This window comes from Pristis pectinata, chromosome 1 (assembly GCF_009764475.1).
Source record: "Pristis pectinata isolate sPriPec2 chromosome 1, sPriPec2.1.pri, whole genome shotgun sequence".
Taxonomy (NCBI): Eukaryota; Metazoa; Chordata; class Chondrichthyes; order Rhinopristiformes; family Pristidae; genus Pristis; species Pristis pectinata.
In genome coordinates, this window is record NC_067405.1 from 48,820,949 (window position 1) to 48,838,807 (window position 17,859).

At 37.6% G+C, this 17,859-nt stretch overlaps 1 protein-coding gene across 1 annotated transcript in view; it reads right to left on the reverse strand.

Annotated features, from left to right (window-relative positions):
• Window positions 1-17,859, reverse strand: part of ttn.1 (titin, tandem duplicate 1) — a 337,974-nt gene that overhangs the window by 288,984 nt on the left and 31,131 nt on the right. The window contains 12 exon segments of the mRNA XM_052029783.1: window positions 2,063-2,188; window positions 2,635-2,919; window positions 5,938-6,169; window positions 6,308-6,476; window positions 8,492-8,633; window positions 8,742-9,002; window positions 9,167-9,427; window positions 9,552-9,812; window positions 10,639-10,902; window positions 14,272-14,532; window positions 17,128-17,388; window positions 17,486-17,749. Coding sequence (XP_051885743.1) covers window positions 2,063-2,188; window positions 2,635-2,919; window positions 5,938-6,169; window positions 6,308-6,476; window positions 8,492-8,633; window positions 8,742-9,002; window positions 9,167-9,427; window positions 9,552-9,812; window positions 10,639-10,902; window positions 14,272-14,532; window positions 17,128-17,388; window positions 17,486-17,749 — 2,787 coding nt within the window.

Sequence of the window (17,859 nt, forward strand, 5' to 3'; positions counted from 1 at the left end):
ATTGGATATGATATAGACTTGCTTGAACCTGAAGTCCAAACTAAAATGACCAAACTACTAAGTGATCTGGATCTCACTAAGCATGTAGTAAGGAAACTAAAACAAAAACATGATGTAGAGATTACAAAATCATCAGAATTATCATGGTGGCAGGAGTTATAAAATTAAGTAATTGCAGTTGAGATAAATTTGTGGATTAGATTTACGTTGCATTTGAAGGTCATGGCCCAATTGATCATTGAGATCTGTTTACTATATCTAATGATGATTGTGAAACAACAATGGAAAAGGATGTTTCAAAAGTTAATGCAAAAGGTTCTTCTGGGCAAGAACAGGAGAAGATGGTTAGAAGTGGCTAATGCCATGAAGAATCGAAAGGCGATTCATTTGGAGGTTAATTTCTGTAGGCAGATACCTTCAGCAAGAAATGCATTAACTCCTGATGAACCATACATTGACCAAAAATTCTATTTAAGCTATGAGAAATCATGTTTCTTATCAAAGCAGTTCTTAAAAAAAACACTGTAAGATGAGGAAACTACCAAAAGAGTCATTTTCTTTCACAAACAAGATTAACTCAAGGATATAATTTACATTATCTGCTTTTCTCCACTGAAACTCTATAGTGGAGTTTCAGTGGAGAAAATGTGGAATTTCCATGGAGTAAAAATTGACTTCTTGAGGTGCTGGTGAACTCAGTGGTCTTTCCCATCAAAATAATTTTGTTCTTAAAATTAATGACACAGAATTAACAGGATTAATTAGATTAAAATGCATGGATATAATGAACAGACTGGGCATAGAAGGGACAATCACAAATGGAGAGGCTTCTGTCTATAGCAATCATGGGGCAAGATTCTTTTGTATTATAAAAGTTGGGTGCAGAGAGGTGGTTTGGAGGTAAACGATAAATTGAAAGGAAAGGTCTGATCGACCTTTGCCGATGCGATCCAATTACTTTATTTGACCACTGAATAAGTTGGACTTAGAATTGGAGCTAGAGTTAATCACATTACAGTTAAAGGTCAAGACCTGTGTTAAATCATTAGCACAGAAAGGCTGCAGCAATATATGACATTTTATTAAAGTTTGTAATATAATCCCACATCATTTATTTTTTCTTCTAATATTTTTGTTATGTTTACTTTGCAGTAGTGCTAGTTTCAATAAACTTTTTAAAAAAGTCTCCTGTTGTGTTGTTCTGAGAGTCTGGGATCGCACAGGGATTCAGGCTCCACCAACACATACAATCAGTATGCGAAAGGGAAAAGTAAAGGGAGGTAGGAGATGCCTGATGAACCAGAACAAAAATTACAATTGTTTGGGTATCTTGAGTAAAGCATTCTTCTAGAGAAGAGCTGGCAGGGAAAGAGGGGAATCTGAAGGAGAGACAAGAAGCAGAAAATGAATCAGGCCTCGGAGTACCTGCACCTTGTCAACACCTGACCCAGCCTAGTTTCTGGATACTTTACATTTGCTTCTTAGACCTTTTAGGTTATGGAAATTTGTTGAGGCTGGCTCTTGAGCAAAATGGCAATCAGCACAGCTGCAATAACCATAGAACACAACTTTTATACCACACATCTCATCTAATTCACAAAGCAATGAAGAAGATTACCCAGAGCAGTGTATTTGAATTAACTTTGAGTTGTTAATGAAGGTAACAAACCTTCACAATATCGTGGGTAAAAGTGCTGTTTGTTTGGAATTAAGTGGCACTCATTGAAATGTGATCTATAATCACTTTAGAGGCCGCAGTTGTGCGGGTTCAATCAACTTCTGTCTCCTCGTCTGAGAAGGAGTAAAAGCAGGCACTTCGACTCTCAGTTATTAACCAGTGACCTATGTTAGTCTATACCATTGTATAGATGATGGGTTAGCACAGGTAAAGCTCAGTTATGGCAGTCAGTACATTGAAATGGTCTGGTTCATATATGTGAATTCAAATAGAAAAGTGAAAAAATCCCTTTGGAAACCAAACTCAGCAAAAGTCAGCTCTTCAGGGTAAGGAAGAAGAAAACTAAAGTGAGACATAATGCTGAAGTCTGAATTTACAACATACCTGTTCCGGTGACACGGCACTGAAATTGAGCAGATCTTCCTTCACTGGTGGTAGTATCTTGAATTGGACTTATAATGGTAGGTGGATAAACAGGTACCTCTACCTCAGGGGAAACAACTTCTGGAACTGAAAATAATTAAATAAATTAATTGCCTGCTTGCGAATATTCATCTCTGAGAATGGTTATTTAAAAATGACATAAGACTGAACATGCGTGTAGGCTAACTTAAGGCACAAGTATGATGCAAGAATTTAAAAGAGGAGTGATATCTATTGCAATGATAAATTATGCAAAATATAAAGCTGTTATTTACAGAAAATACCCAGGTTGCATTTAGTCATCTGTAAAAGCACATAATAGGCATAACAAAACAAACCTCATTTTTATACAATCTATTTTCTTTCCTTTTCACTCAAAATATACTGCCATTTACTATTAATCATGTATGCCAAAGATCAATTTCATCTCCTTTTTCTGTGTGCCCCTCAGGACAGGCAGTATGTACATATATCACAATGATTTCCTACATATCATAGTAGTAACATGAAAATATGCCAGTTACCAGTTATACCTTCAATATCAAGTGAAGCGCCACTAACAGCTACCCCAGCTTCATTTTTTGCTTCACAAATGTAGGTGCCAGCATCTTCAGGGAATGTTTCAATCAGTAACAAAGTATATTGGTTCTCATCATGAAGTATCTTGCGTTTAAACCCTGAGGAAAGCTTTTGACCTTCTTTGTACCAGGATACTTCCAATTTCGGTGTGCCAACTATTACACCACAAAATCGAGCAGGTTCTCCTGCTTTCACAGCACAAGGTTCCAGTTCCACTGTAAAGGTTGGTGGTTCAAGAGCTAAAACAAGAAAGATCAAACTTCAGCATTTTATTTCCACAAGCTGATCATTTTTATTGTCTACCTTCAAACATGCAATGTTATATCCTTTCCTGAAGTGCATGGCATAACTAATTAGAATATGGTAAAAGTCATATTAAAAATATCGATTTACAGAACTGAATAATTGGGAATTTAAAAGAAAAACTGAAACAAAGAGATGCTTTTCTGGGATTAATTTTATTTACCATTAATATGTTATATTCAACTTCAGTTAACCACTTTCACTTTTTGCACTTCCTGAACAAATGTTTGAAATAAATTAAGATTTTCTTGAATAAAGTTTTGCATTGGTATTAATGGCCGAAAATTCAATTTTGGCAGGATCACAAAACAGGCAAAGCAATGGACAGCCCATTATATCACCTATATTTTCATTTTGGAACATCAAGCTAACATAAATTGATTCACTACAAGCCATTTTGCCACACACCCCCCACCCCCCCATCCCGCCAAAGATGAATCACGGAACTGAGAATGTTTTAAACCCCTCCCTCAGAATAATACTAACAAGGGCCACAAAAGCACTATGCTCTACCTTCTGATGAGAAACAATCCTGTTTGTCCCACAGCAAGCTTCTTGATATTTAGACCTAATCTCATCAACTCTTTCCTGTCCCACACACCTCACCCCAATTGCTCCATAGGCTCTATCAGAAGATTAACAATGAATGCCACTCTGTAAATTATCCTCAAGAATAACAGTACACTACAGGCAAGGCTGTGGCAAACCACAACGTAACTGTGGATATTAAACTGATATCCTGACTTTTACAAAAGCTTCATGTCACAGTTAGCAACATCTTGTCTTTTACTTAAATCTGCTTGCTTAACAGTAATTCCAACATTTTCATCACAACATTGTTTTCTGCCAACTAAGTAAATTCAACTTCTGGTTTCTTACCAAAATATCCTCATTTGTTTCCACCGTTAATAACTGCACTGATTGACTCCTCGCCCAGTGTCTATCTCAACTTACCCTTTCCTTTGTCCCTGAATTCTACTTCTCTACTATCAACCTCTTCCTCCCTCCACATAAATTTTCCAATCCATATACGGTACCACATGCAAGGCTTATTGAGTAAGTAAGGAGACATGGGATCCAAGGGGACATTGCATTGTGGATCCAAAACTGGCTGGCCCACAGAAGGCAAAGAGTGGTTGTTGAAGGGTCGTATGCTGCGTGGAGGTCGGTGATCAGTGGTGTACTTCAAGGATCTGTTCTGGGACCCTTACTCTTTGTGATTTTTACAAATGACCTGAATGAGGAAGTGGAGGGATGGGTTAGTAAGTTTGCGGATGACACAATGGTTGGAGGTGTTGTGGATAGTGTGGAGGGCTGTCAGAGGTTACAGCGGGACATAGATAGGATGCAAAGCTGGGCTGAGAAGTGGCAGATGGAGTTCAACCCAGATAAGTGTGAAGTGGTTCATCTTGGTAGGTCAAATATGATGGCAGAGTATAGTATTAATGGTAGGACTCCAGGCAGTGTGGGGGATCAGAGGGATCTTGGGGTCCGAGTCCATAGGATGCTCAAAGCAGCTGCACAGGTTGACTCTGTGGTTAAGAAGACATATGGTGTATTGTCCTTCATCAACCGTGGAATTGAATTTAGGAGCCGAGAGGTAATGCTGCAGCTATATAGGACCCTGGTCAGACCCCATTTGGAATACTGTGCTCAGTTCTGGTCACCTCACTACAGGAAGGATGTGGAAGCCATAGAAAGGGTGCAGAGGAGATTTACAAGGATGCTGCCTGGATTGCGGAGCATGCCTTATGAAAGCAGGTTGAGGGAACTCAGCCTTTTCTCCTTGGAGCGACGGAGGATGAGGGGGGACCTGATAGAGGTATATAAGATGATGAGAGGCATTGATCAGGTAGATAGTCAGAGGCTTTCTCCTAGCGCTGAAATGGTTGCCACAAGAGGACATAGGTTTAAGGTGCTGGGGAGTAGGTATAGGGGAGATGTCAGGGGTAAGTTTTTAACTCAGAGAGTGGTGAGTATGTGGAATGGGCTACTGGCAACGGTGGTGGAGGCAGATACGATAGGGTCTTTTAAGAGACTTTTGGATAGGTGCATGGAGCTGAGAAAAATAGAGGGCTAGGGGTCTCTAAGGTAGGGACATGTTTGGCACAGCTTTGTGGGCCGAAGGGCCTGAATTGTGCTGTAGGTTTTCTATGTTTCTATGTTTCTATATTCAGTGCAACTTCCTCAAACCTATTATGGCTTCCATATCCTTGTGTGCTTCATCAGTATCCCTTTCCTTCTGAGCCTGGAAAAAGTTCTCTCAAGTCACTTACATTTGCACTTGAAGGTTAATTATCCAACTTTTGACCTGTTTACATCTGCTGAGATTTCTTCCATTATTCTCAATGTTAGGGTCCCATCTTGTTAATATCACCTGCTTCAGCTTGTGCTCCTACTTCTGTCCATTTGCTGTCGAAACCATTCTCTTATAACTTCAAAACCTACCTATGCCGATGCACTCCTGTTGAACTCCCACTTTACTCACTGTAAACTATTAAATCAAAAATTCTGACAAAATTCTCCTGCTCGTCTTTTTTCATAACTCCCTGACCATACATCACTTCTGTATTTCTGATCTACATTGGCTCACTTATCTTAAAGCTCCAATTTTATATTCCCACTTTTATATCATTATTTCATTTCAGAAACAACATTACTATCTCTTACAATCCTTTCCACCAACCTCAAAACTACAAATACTCTTCAGCCTTCTCCTGAGCACCCTTCACTTACTAGGTACATCAGCCTAAAGTTCTGCTATTTCTTTCCTGAAGTTCTAAGTACCTCCATTTCCTACTACTACTTTTAAATTCTCCATATAAACTGCCTCAATGAGGAAAAAAGCTTTGCTCAAGCATATACTTATGTCTGATTAAAATAATATCAAAGCACTTTGCAGAGTTGAAAGGTGTCGCATTTTAGAAAGAACTTGTTGGTATACTTGGACATACCATTAATATGTAGCGTCATAGTACTTCGATTCTTTCCAGCAACAAAGGTATATTCTCCAGAATCAGAAACTCTTGTTTCAGTAATGGTCATGCGATGCACACGTCTTTGAATTATATATCTGTATCTTTCTTCAACTTGGAAATTGATTTCAATTCCATCCTTGAGCCATTGAGCCTCAACATCGTCTTCATTGACTTCAAATTCAATGACAGCTCGCTTTTTCTCAATAATCTAATTATGAAGAAATATTTTGTTAAAATTATTTATAGGAAGTATAAAATAAATGCCTGTCTGTCATACATATTATCAGTTACTATATTGCTTCTTGTGGCTAAGGATTATAAGTAAAAGCAAAGAAACACGTTATACCTGAATATCCGTGGTAACAGGTTTTGAAATCAAAATGTGTCGTGCTTCCACATACAAATTAGCAGTAGAAATACTTCCACCTGCTACAGCTGCATACTGGCCAGTGTCAGACATCTTTGTAACAGGAATGGTGAGACGATGGATATATTTTTCACTATGAATCTTAATTCTGTAAAAGAAAACCAATGAAAGTGAAATTGTAAGTTCAGCATTTTATACTTAGAACTTGAGGCCAAAGTGACTGAAAGTACAGCCAGTGTTGGTGAGACCAATAGATGATGTAGAAGAAGCCTGATTTAGAAGAATGCTTAGAGTTTTAGGGTGGTGTGAGAGGTTGGAGGAGATGAATTAAATAAATAAGTGGGAATTTTATGAAGTCGGATATTTGTGGTTACGGGAAATCGCATGTAGAGTTAATTTGCATAATATGCTATAAAGCATATTGTAAGACACAAAGTGTATATCTGCCCCAAGCTAGATCTGATTTGTGCTCAGCAGGAGGTGTTACGGACTCAGTGAAAGTCCCTTTAAGATAGAGAGTGTGTGTGTATGTGTGTGTGGGGCATGCTTACGTCAATAGAAGATAAAGGACGTAATGACGTTGTTGAAGAAGTTAGAAGAAGGAGAGAGAGAGAGAGAGAGAGAGAGAGAGAGAAGGGAGAGAGACACCAGCCTGCTTGTTTTCTCTATCGAGGGATGAGAAACAATAACTGTGTTTGCCACTGAAATCCATGTATGGAAGTTGGAAGTAATCCGGTGGAGTTCACTTTGTTGCTGACCTGTAAAAGGAAACAGGTATTTGTGTGTGGACAACCACGATTCGGATGCTTTTCGGGGTGAGGAAGTCACTACCGAGTAAACGCTGGAGTGTCGTTTGGGTTCCATCATGGAACATTTGGATTTCGTATTTACTCTCCCTATGTTTCTCTACGTCTACGTCTTATCTTCAGACAACGGTGGTTGTTGAAGAAGCCCTTGCTCATGTTTCACCTTATGGCTTGCAGAACTGAACTTTAAGAACCATTCCGGAACTGGGAATTTTGGACTTTGTCACACACACACACGACGAGTTTAGTTTTGGGGTTAACGTTCGAGGTTTAACATTTCTGAATTCTAACATACTAACATTTTTACTTTTATTTTATGTATTCTCATAAGTAGTAATTAGTAAAATAGTTTTTAACACTGAATCATGCTCAGTGTGTTTCTTTTGTTGCTGGTTCGTGACAGAGGAAATAAGAAATAAGCAGCCCACCAGAATGTTCTCTGCATCAGAGGAAGCCAGGAAGCCTAGATTTTTGTGTATTTAGAGATAACATAGCTATTTCCAGGCTGCGGCAGCACAGATATCTCCAGAGAAGTACCCCTCCCCCTGTAACCAGAGGCCTGAATGAGAATGTACTGACATAGGACACAAAGACACAAGTATATTGTAACAAAAGATTGGGAGCCAATAATGTACACCTGTTGCCTCAAGTACATGTTGGTGATGAGGACACTTAACTAACGGAGCACGAGATAAGAGAAACAGAAGGCTTCTAAAGGATTGGGGTGATTGGTGATAATAGGGCACCTATTGGTGCCATCATCAAGATAACAAGGCCTTAACTGAACAAAGGAATGCTTTAGGCATAAGATCACCAAACCCCAACCAAACAGCAGTATGCAGTCCATATGATGATTATGTAGGGAAAGTGACATCAGAAGCAACTGATCATGTGCCTCCTTGTTTTGGGTTAGCTAAGAAATGATAACTAAATATCTGTAATTTGTGAAGATACTGTAATTTATCTCTAAATGTGTATAAAAATGCCATTGTACAATTGTCAAGAGAATGTGCAAACCATTACCAGTAAAGTGAGCAGGCCTCTCTCTCTCCTTCCTATAGATTAAAATTAAATAAATGATTCTGACCAGAGAATGGACTTATATGAGTAATTGTACTGTACCACATTTAAATTGAGGATGGTGACTGGGGGTTGGAGGAGTAGGCTGTTGCTGTTGAAGCAATGAAAATCACTTTGTATAGCAGTGATGTTGTAAGAAAGGATAAACAGCAAAGTTTTACCAAATTTATGAATTTGAAGTTTACAGAGGGCGAAAAATGGGAAGCCAACAAGAGAGGATTGGAATAGTTGAATTCTGAGGATACAAGGCTAAATTTTCCACAGATTATATACTAACCTGTCAGAAAGCTTTATTTCCTCACCATCCTTCATCCATTGTATTGCAATGTTGGGTTCTGAAATTTCACACTCAAAGGTAGCTTTCTTCTTTTCAGTGATTTTGATGTCTTTGATATGTTTCCTAAATTCAACTTGCCGAGCTACAGAGGAAAATATGCGAATTAAATACAGTTGAGAGTAGGTTAAACATCTTTAAAATTATGTATATTACCAAAACAGAATTGTCAACAAATGATATCAGTTATTACCAGTTACATATAAAGTTGCTGTAGATGATGCTGATCCAGCAACAAAACTGTATTCAGCTGCATCACCAAAGTGAACATTTCGAATTGAAAGTGTGTGTGTTGATTGCTTGGTCTTTAGTTGGGTTCTCTCAGTTGATTTGATCTCTTTACCATTCTTGAGCCACTTGTAAGTAATACCTTCAAAATTCACTGTTACTTCAAAGGTAATTGTATCTTTCTCTTGTGCTTTCATATCCTTTAACATAGATGTAATTAAGATAGCTAAAAAAAAGAAAACCATGAATTAGCTGCTAAGTCACATGACATTTTAATCATCATTAATGATTTTAATAATTGGAACACACCTAAACGTTTACATATGCAATAATGCAAAACTAACTTTAAACAATGTATACACAAACTGCACATCAATGAGGAAGTCTTACGTTTTACTGTCAGAGTGGCAGATACTTTGTCATTTCCACAGATAAAGGTATACTCTGCAGAATCCTCATGGCTTGTGTTCATTATAATCAGCTGATGGAGTTTGCCTTGTACAACTATTTTGAACTTGTCACTCATTTCTATTTCGACACCACTTTTCAACCATGTGGCTGGCACATTGAAATGTGATACCTCACACTGAAAAGTTGCAGTTTTTGTCTCTGGAACTTCAATATTCTTCATAGTCTTGGTGATATGTACAGCTTGAAATAAATTTAAAAGAAAATTAGTATACAAAAATAAGTGAATCTTTTGAAATTATGGTTTTTTTTATTTTGTATTCAAACTGCTCTTTTGTGAAGTAACATAATATAGTAACACACTCACATTCCACATAGAGTTTGGCTTTACATTCTAGTTGCCCAATGATGGCTGAGTACTCGCCAACTTGTGCTGGGGTGATATTCTCCAATATTAGCTTGTGAACTTTCCTCTCTGAAATTACTTTACATTTGCTACTTGGCTTAAGTTCAACATCGTTGAACATCCATTTTATGGGTACGTTGTCATGTGACACACTCAGTTCAAAAGTAGCAGTGGAATTTTCCATGGCAGTAATATCCTTTGGCTTCTTAATGACCTTGATAACTAATAAAACAAAACCAGAGCATTATTTAATGTCAGATAAACATTTTAGATACTAGCAAAACGTTAACATGAACAAAAATATGGATACATATTTTAGTAACTTTAGGTACACAATTTAAATAGAAATATGTGATAATTAATGAATCTAAACAAAATAAGTCATGCAATATTTTATACATTATTCTTAATCCCATTATTTTCAAATTTTAATTAAATCTTCACATTAGGGAAGAACCATAGCACACCAGATGGTGCACCTCCCACACAGCTCCAATGAACTGGGTTTGATTCTGACCTCTGGTGATGTCTGTATGAAGTTTGCATGTTCTCCCTGTGATCACATGGGCTTTCCCCAGATACTCCCATTTCCTCTCACATCCCAAAATCGTGCTAGTTAGGTTAGTTGGCTACTGTAAATTGCCTCTCATGTAGCTGGGTGGTAGGGTAATCAGCGGCATTTTAATGGACATGTGTGAGAGAACAGGTCACAAGGAGGTAAATGGAGGAATGGGACTGATGAGATCACTGTGAGAGCCACCCCATGTTATGAGAAAATAATATGACATTATAATGGTTGAGCTGATACCCAAATTATGTTAAGCTACATCAATAGGTTACATTATGCATATTTTAATTAAACAAGCCAAGACTTTAGTATGCTTGGCAATTTTGCAACATTGTGCAAAACTCCCAAAATATTATTTAAAATATATTATACAAGAATGCACAAGCATTTTAGGCAATATTGTTATAATTATAACATTCAATAATTGCTTGACTAAATGGAATGGGTAAGCCATAAACAAAATAACATTTCATTACTTACCTTCTACATGAAGCCTGGCATTTGCTGAAACTCTGCCAAGTTTGAAGTTGTACACAGATTCATCTGTGATGACACACTTCTTAATTTTAAGTGTATGTATAACCCCATCTATAGTAATTTCATACTTGTCACTTGGTTTGATTTCTTCCCCATTCTTAATCCATTGGGCTCCAGTAACATCAGCATGTGTAAGTTCCAATGTAAAGACTGCATCATGGGCTTCTGTGACAGTCAGATTTCTCAAGGTCTTCTTTATCTTCACAGCTTTATAAATGGAATTTTGAAAATATTTATTTACAATAAAACCTCAGTTATCCTTAATTGACCACTAATTACTGTAAAGGAGTGGGGACTGTTAAGTTTCAGCAGTAATAAATTCTTTTCCAAGATCAATTGCCACTATTTAATTAAAACAGAAGGTGTTGAAAACACACAAAGGTCAGACAGCATTTGTGCAAAGAAAAACAGTTACCATTTCAGGTCCAAAATGTTTCCATGGAATTGGGAAAAAGAGTGAAAGAAGTTAGTTTTAAGTTGCAGAGAAGGTGGAGAGGGATGGAGAGGACAAATGAAATATCTGTGATAGGGTGAGGGGAGTGTTGCTATGAGGATAGGCTGTAGAGGTACTTTGGTCAAATTAGTTAATGGGGGCAGTTATAGGATGACAATACAGACAAAGAAGTGCAATGTGTTGCAGCTAGCAAGACTGTGGGACATGGCCAGCAAGACTCCAGAGAGATAAACTGAGCCAATGTCACTAATGGATGACTTACTGGAAAAATATAGATAGAGAAAGTGTTACCTGAAGATGGAGAATTCAATATAGAGTATGGAAGGCTACAACATGCCCAAAGTAAAGATGATATGCTCAAGCTTGTGCTGGACCTTATTATAACAGTGCAAGAGACAGCAGAAAAAGGTGAGTATGGGAGTGGTATGGAGAATTAAACTGGCAGGCAACTGAAAGCTCCAGGTTGCCCCTGGAGACAGAACACAGGTGCTCCACAAAGCAGTCAATCAATCTGCATTTGGAATCTCCAGTATAAAGGAGAACACATTATGAAAACTGAATGCAGTAAACTAGATTGGGAGAAGAGAAAGTGAATTGCTACTTCACCTGGAAAGACCGTTTGGGTTCCTGGATGGTCAGAAGAGAAGAGGTGAAACAATAGGTGTTCCACACAGGTGCCTCTGAATTGTCTGCCTTCTTCCTGAAGCATGGCTTCTTCATGAAAAGAGAACCATTGACCACACCACAACTACGGCTCACGCCTCTCCTTACACCTCCTCTCCTCCTGAACAGAGTAAAACAGAGTTCCCCTGATCCTCACCTTCCACCCCACCGGCTTCCACATTCCGTCGGTTATTCTTTGTAATCTCTGACAGCTCCACCAAGATTCCACCACCATATACATCTTCCTCTCATTCGCTTTGCAACTTCCTGGTCCACTCCTCCATCCCCACCAAGCACTCCCTTACTTTCCCTTGTAACCATGGGAGATGCAAAATCTGTTCTTTCACTTGTTCCCTCCTCAACATCCAGGGACCCAGCAGTCATTCCAAGCAAAGCAGCAATTCGCTTGTATTTCTTCCAAACTAGTGTACTGCATTCTGTGTTTGCAATGTGGTCTCCTCTACATTGGAGAAGCCAAATGTAGATTTGATGACAGTTTTGCAGAGCATTCATTCTGCAGAGGCAACCCTGAGCATCCTGTTGCTTGCCACTTTAATTCTGCATCCAACTGCAATCTGACCTTTCTATCTGTGGCCTTCTGTACTGTTATAACAAGGCCCAATGCAAGCTTGAGGAACGGCACCTCAGCTTCTGTCTGGGCACATTGCAACCTTCTGGACTTGATATCAAATTCTCCACCTTCAGGTAACTTGCTTTCTCTATCTGTTTCAGAACTGGCTATTTCTGGTATAAGTCATCTGTGATATTGACTCATCTTCTCTCTCTCCATTTGCACAGCCTGCTCTGCTGGACATATCTCACAGCACTGCTATTTGCAACACATCATGCTTCTTTGTATATTACCATCCTCCATCTTTTCCCATTAATCCACCTGAACAGAAAACGTCTACAATTAATTCTTGAGGCAACCTTTGCCTCACCTTATTGTAGATATCCCATTTGTCCTATCCATCCCTCCCCACCCTCTCTGCAACTTGAGATTCATTTTCTCTTTTTCCCAGTTCTGATGAAGGGTGTTTCACCAAAGACATTAACTGTATCTCTCCTTCCACAAACGCTGCCTGACCTGCTGTTAGTTCACAGCATTTTCTGTTTTTTTTAATTCAGATCTCTAGTGTTTGCAGTCTTAATTTGATTTTCAGCCATTGTGTAATTGATTGGTTGCCCAATTTGAGTGATTACTCCTTCAGATCCGACATAAATTTTTATTTGGATGTTTAGCTGATCTCCAACACAGTGAACTAAGTTGAACATTAATGGCTTCCCTTATATGAGCATCTCTAGCTTCGCAAACAAGAAACCTATATCTAAAATTTCATGGAAACAAAAGTGACTGCAGATGCTGGAATCTGGAGCAAAAAACAAATTACTGGAGGAGCTCAGCGAGTTTAGCAGCATCTGTGAAGGTAAAGGGATAGTTAATGTCAACTATCCCTTTGCCTCCACAGCTGCTGCTTGACCCACTGAGTTCCGCCAGCAATTTATTTTTTGCTCTAAAATTTCATGGCCACAGTCAGCTTGGCAGCCACTGGCTGTAACTGTAATTATAGGGGGGGGGGTGGGGGGGGTGGAGTTAGCTGATTTTTGGAGAGGGCTTCCTTACTAAAACATAGATGTACCAAACACTATTAGCCCAGAGAGTTCAGAGGGCAATTCTCCAACATGAACATTAATGAGGAATAAAGACTTCTACTAAACGTACTTCTTTACTTTCTCCTAGCAGCCTGCCCTGCTTTATGGACCTTCTTTTTTGTACCCAATCATGCTTAAAGGGAAATCCAAACTAATATATCCATATCTGGAAGCAAGTGATTTCTACAGAACACCTGGTTGACATGAAGGCTTTCACTACCCACCACATAATTTCCTGTTAGGAAAGAGGGTTTGGACCTTAAAGAACTCTGAAGGCAACAAAAACCAAGGGTAAATCAATCAGCAACTAATCTACAAACGATTATTAATCTTTTTAAACATGGACAACATCTTGTTACTGAATGAGTGTTCAAATGTGCAACAGGTTAGGAAATCCCAGAGGATTGCCAGAAGATTGTTTTGGGTTGATTAACAGCACAAGTTAGATATGCTGCATTCTTCTAGTGAGCATTAGTTGTGCATGCCTAACACCCTCATTGATATGCTCTCCAGTATGGCTTATGGCACATGCACTGATTGACATTTTGGACCAATTCAACGTCTGCAGTGCCCCAAAACTGCGTACTACATAGCTAAATTTTACATTATTATCTGATGTATTTTGTGATAGAAATTAGATAACATGATTAAAATTTTACCTATAATTCAGTACTAATTTTTAATTAGTAAGTTCTCCTAATGGTAAACATTTTTTTCTCTTAACAGTTATATGCAAATCACATTATTTTTTATTGATACATCATTAGATATAGATAAGACATGAATGATTAGGGTAGGATACTGACCTTCAACTTTAAGTTTTGCAGAAGTCTTGGAACTTGCGACTTGATAGGAGTATTCAGCTGCATCTTCTGATTTAGTGATCTCGAGAATGAGACGCCGAGTGACTCCATCTACTTCACTTCGGATAATATCACTGAAGTTCATTGGTTTGCCGTCCTTTAACCATGTGCCTTCAGAGAGCTCATTAGCAACTGCACACTCAAAGATGGCTTGCTGTGATTCAGCTACAGTTAGGTCCTTAAGTGGTATGCTGATGGCACCACCTGTAGATGTCCAAAAATATGGGAATGAAGCAGAACAAAGAAAGCCAAAAATTTCTGAAATTTCACTATTATACATACACAATTATACTTGCTGTTATAAAAAGTTAAGAAATGGTATTTTCAACACTGAAAAAAATCTCAGTGAGAAAATGATGTCCAAGGAAAGAGACAACTTTAATGAATGTGAAAATGGTACTGTGCCACTCCTCCTCTGGTTTCAGTACAAACAATGATAACATTTTTTCTCAAATGCTTTTTGAACATGGACTAGACTAAGTGAACTGCCCTTACTTGGTTCTGTATCTTCCAGTGCAGTGGCTTCTCTACCTTCCCTAAAAAATGGACCAGTGAACTGATACCTCCTTCTTCTTTTTCTTTTATAGGCTGGTCATCAAGGAAATCAGTTTATCTCGACTTCTCCAATATTTCTCTTAATCTCTTGTGTGCCTCTGTTGTCAGAGCACTTAACTAATGTCAGTTCTTGGATGAGCTACAACTTATTGCAACTTAATACTGAGAAAGCAAAGCCAGCTCCATAATTTTGCTACTGATTCCAATTCGCTCCCTACATACTTCCTAAAATTGAAGCAGAATATTTGCCACCTTGACACTTCATGTTATACAGCAGTAAGCTACCATCAGATTCAAAATCAAGACCAGTGACTCTGATCTCCAAAACAGAATGTGCCTCTGTCTAAATCTGAGCATCTGTGCTGAAACCTGTGGCTTTATACCTTTTCAACACTTTTCTTTCTACCTTATGCTCTCATCCTCAATCCTCCAGAAATGTCAATTCATTAAATACTTCCCATATCTTGTCACATAATAAGTGCCATTTTCCTCATTACTTTTGGTTTCACTTGCTAAATTAGCTTCACAGTCCACACTGACTTTAAAATCCTTATCTTCGTCTATCCCTCCACAATTTTGGTTTATTCCATTGCTAAATCTACATTCACGACAGTTGAACAACTCATGAAAATAATGTAATTATTAAGACACTTGTAATTACTAAGACATTATTAAGACACTTTCAGAGTACTTGGTAAACCAAAAATATTTTCCATTGCCTTTCCTTTGTCTTTCAACCCAAATGTGAAAGCATACTTGTCTCAGTCAATACTAAAAATTCCATGTCATTAACAATAACACCTTTGAAATGACTTTTATGTTTAGAAATATATGAAAAAAACTAGATTGCCTTGAAAGTTAGGTTCCCAAAAATATACTGTAATACAAAGTTTTGCATTGAAGTGTACTTTGCATTAAGATACAGTATATTGTGCATTAAAGTATATATGTAAAGGGCTTCAATAAATGGTTTTGTAGATGAATTTGCTTTTTTTTTTCTTGGGAATATGGATTGCAGTGTGGCGTACAACTTATTTTTTTAAATAGTGATTAAAAGTTTAAATTAGATTGTCCAGAAAAGGAAGGAGGAGATATAGAAAATCTAGGATTATATCTGTGACTTGTTATTTTTATTCCAAGAAATAACAAAACGGAGACTTGGAAGAATAAAAAAAATGTAATTTAACCACACACAAATCAGAAATACAGAAGATAATTGAGGTTTGCTCTAAATGTCTATTAAGAGTTCGAGGAAAGAAGTTAGTGGTGGTGAAAGGAATATGGGATCCTAAGGTCAGGAGGAAGGGAATAGATCCCCAAATTGGAAGCACTTAGAGGGCTGGTCTGTGGATTTTGTAGGTAGATCCACTATCACTTCAAATCCTTCATTGTGGGAGTGATTTGCAGAATGGTCAGATGAAAAAGTGACATCAGACAATGATAACTACTGCAGGATGCCATGACAGGCAGTCCCCCAGGTTACACAAGGGATCTATTCCTGAAAATTATCCATAAATCCATAAATTAGAAGTGAACGAGGGTTGATTAACATGAACATTTGTTCATTGTCTTCCCCTGTGTAGTTACAATGGCACAAGATCAGGATGTCCCACATCAAGTAGTTATTTCCAATTGCCTTAAAGTATCAATGAATGTTACATTGTTTGATAAAGCATTTTACAAGTATCAATAGAAGAGATATGACTTGTCAGTTTGGGAGAAGAAAAAGTAGCTATGCCCTCATTATAGACAGAGAAAGAAACTCTCTACCAGGCTTCTGCTGGAAGAGCAGGGATATCTGAACAGGTGTTAATGAAGACATGGAAAAAAGCAAATAATTGTTCTGTTAAGTGTACATTCATGAAATATATAACTCTTAATATTTTATGCTAGATATCTTAATTTGATTATAAAACACTTATTTTTTTAAAAAAACATGAGCAATTTAGTTTATCTTAATTGTACTTATGAGAATTAAGCAAGTCTACTAGAGTCGTGATTTGCAATTTTTTATTTCAACTAATCAAATTGGCGAATACCGTAAACATGTGTACTGTAAAATGCATGCAGACTATTTTCATAAAATACTCCTAACAGCTAGAGCAATCTGGAAATCTGCAATAATTAAAATAAGCTTTCAATTTATTTCTCTGAAGAAATGCCATGATTTTTAATATAAATAGAAAAGAAACTACAGTTTTGCACATAGTTAAATCAACATAGTATCAATTAACATCTTCATACCTGAAACTGTAAGGTTTGCTTTTGATGTCTTTTCGCCAGCCATAAATGTATATTCTCCTTCTTCATCTTTCATTACATTCAGTACAGTCAATCTGTAGAGTTTGCCCTTTGCTTCCAACTTGCATTTAGGACCTGTTTTGAGCTCCTGGTTCCTAAATATCCAAGCTACATCAATCCCAGTATGAGACAACTCTGCTTCAAATGTAATATTCTGTGTCTCAGAGCATGTCATATTGTTAAGTCCTCTAATAATTTTTATTCCTATATAAATAGATACAAATCCAGGCTTCAGAAAACAAACTACTCAACAAACAAAAGTGTAAATTCTTAAACAATTTCATAATAATTCAGCACGTACTTTCAATTGTTAGGTTACAGCTTGTTTCAGTTTTGCCAATGACAAGTTTGTAGCATCCTTCATCTGAGGCAAATGATCTGTTGATCACCAAGCGCTGTTTAGCTCCTTTTGCAATAGTTTGTATCCTGTCACCAAATTGAATTGGTTGATCATTGAAGTACCACTTCACAGAAGTAATATGTGCAACTGAAACTTTGCACTCTAAAACTGCTTTTGTTCCCTCAAGAGTTCTTTGATCTTTAAGAGGGATCACAATATCAATACCTAGAAAATAAATAAAAATATGTTTGTCATTTTTTTTTAGAAATTCTTGGATGGCATGAAGGTTCCTTATTACTCCATGAAAAACTATACAGATAATACTAAAGTTAAAA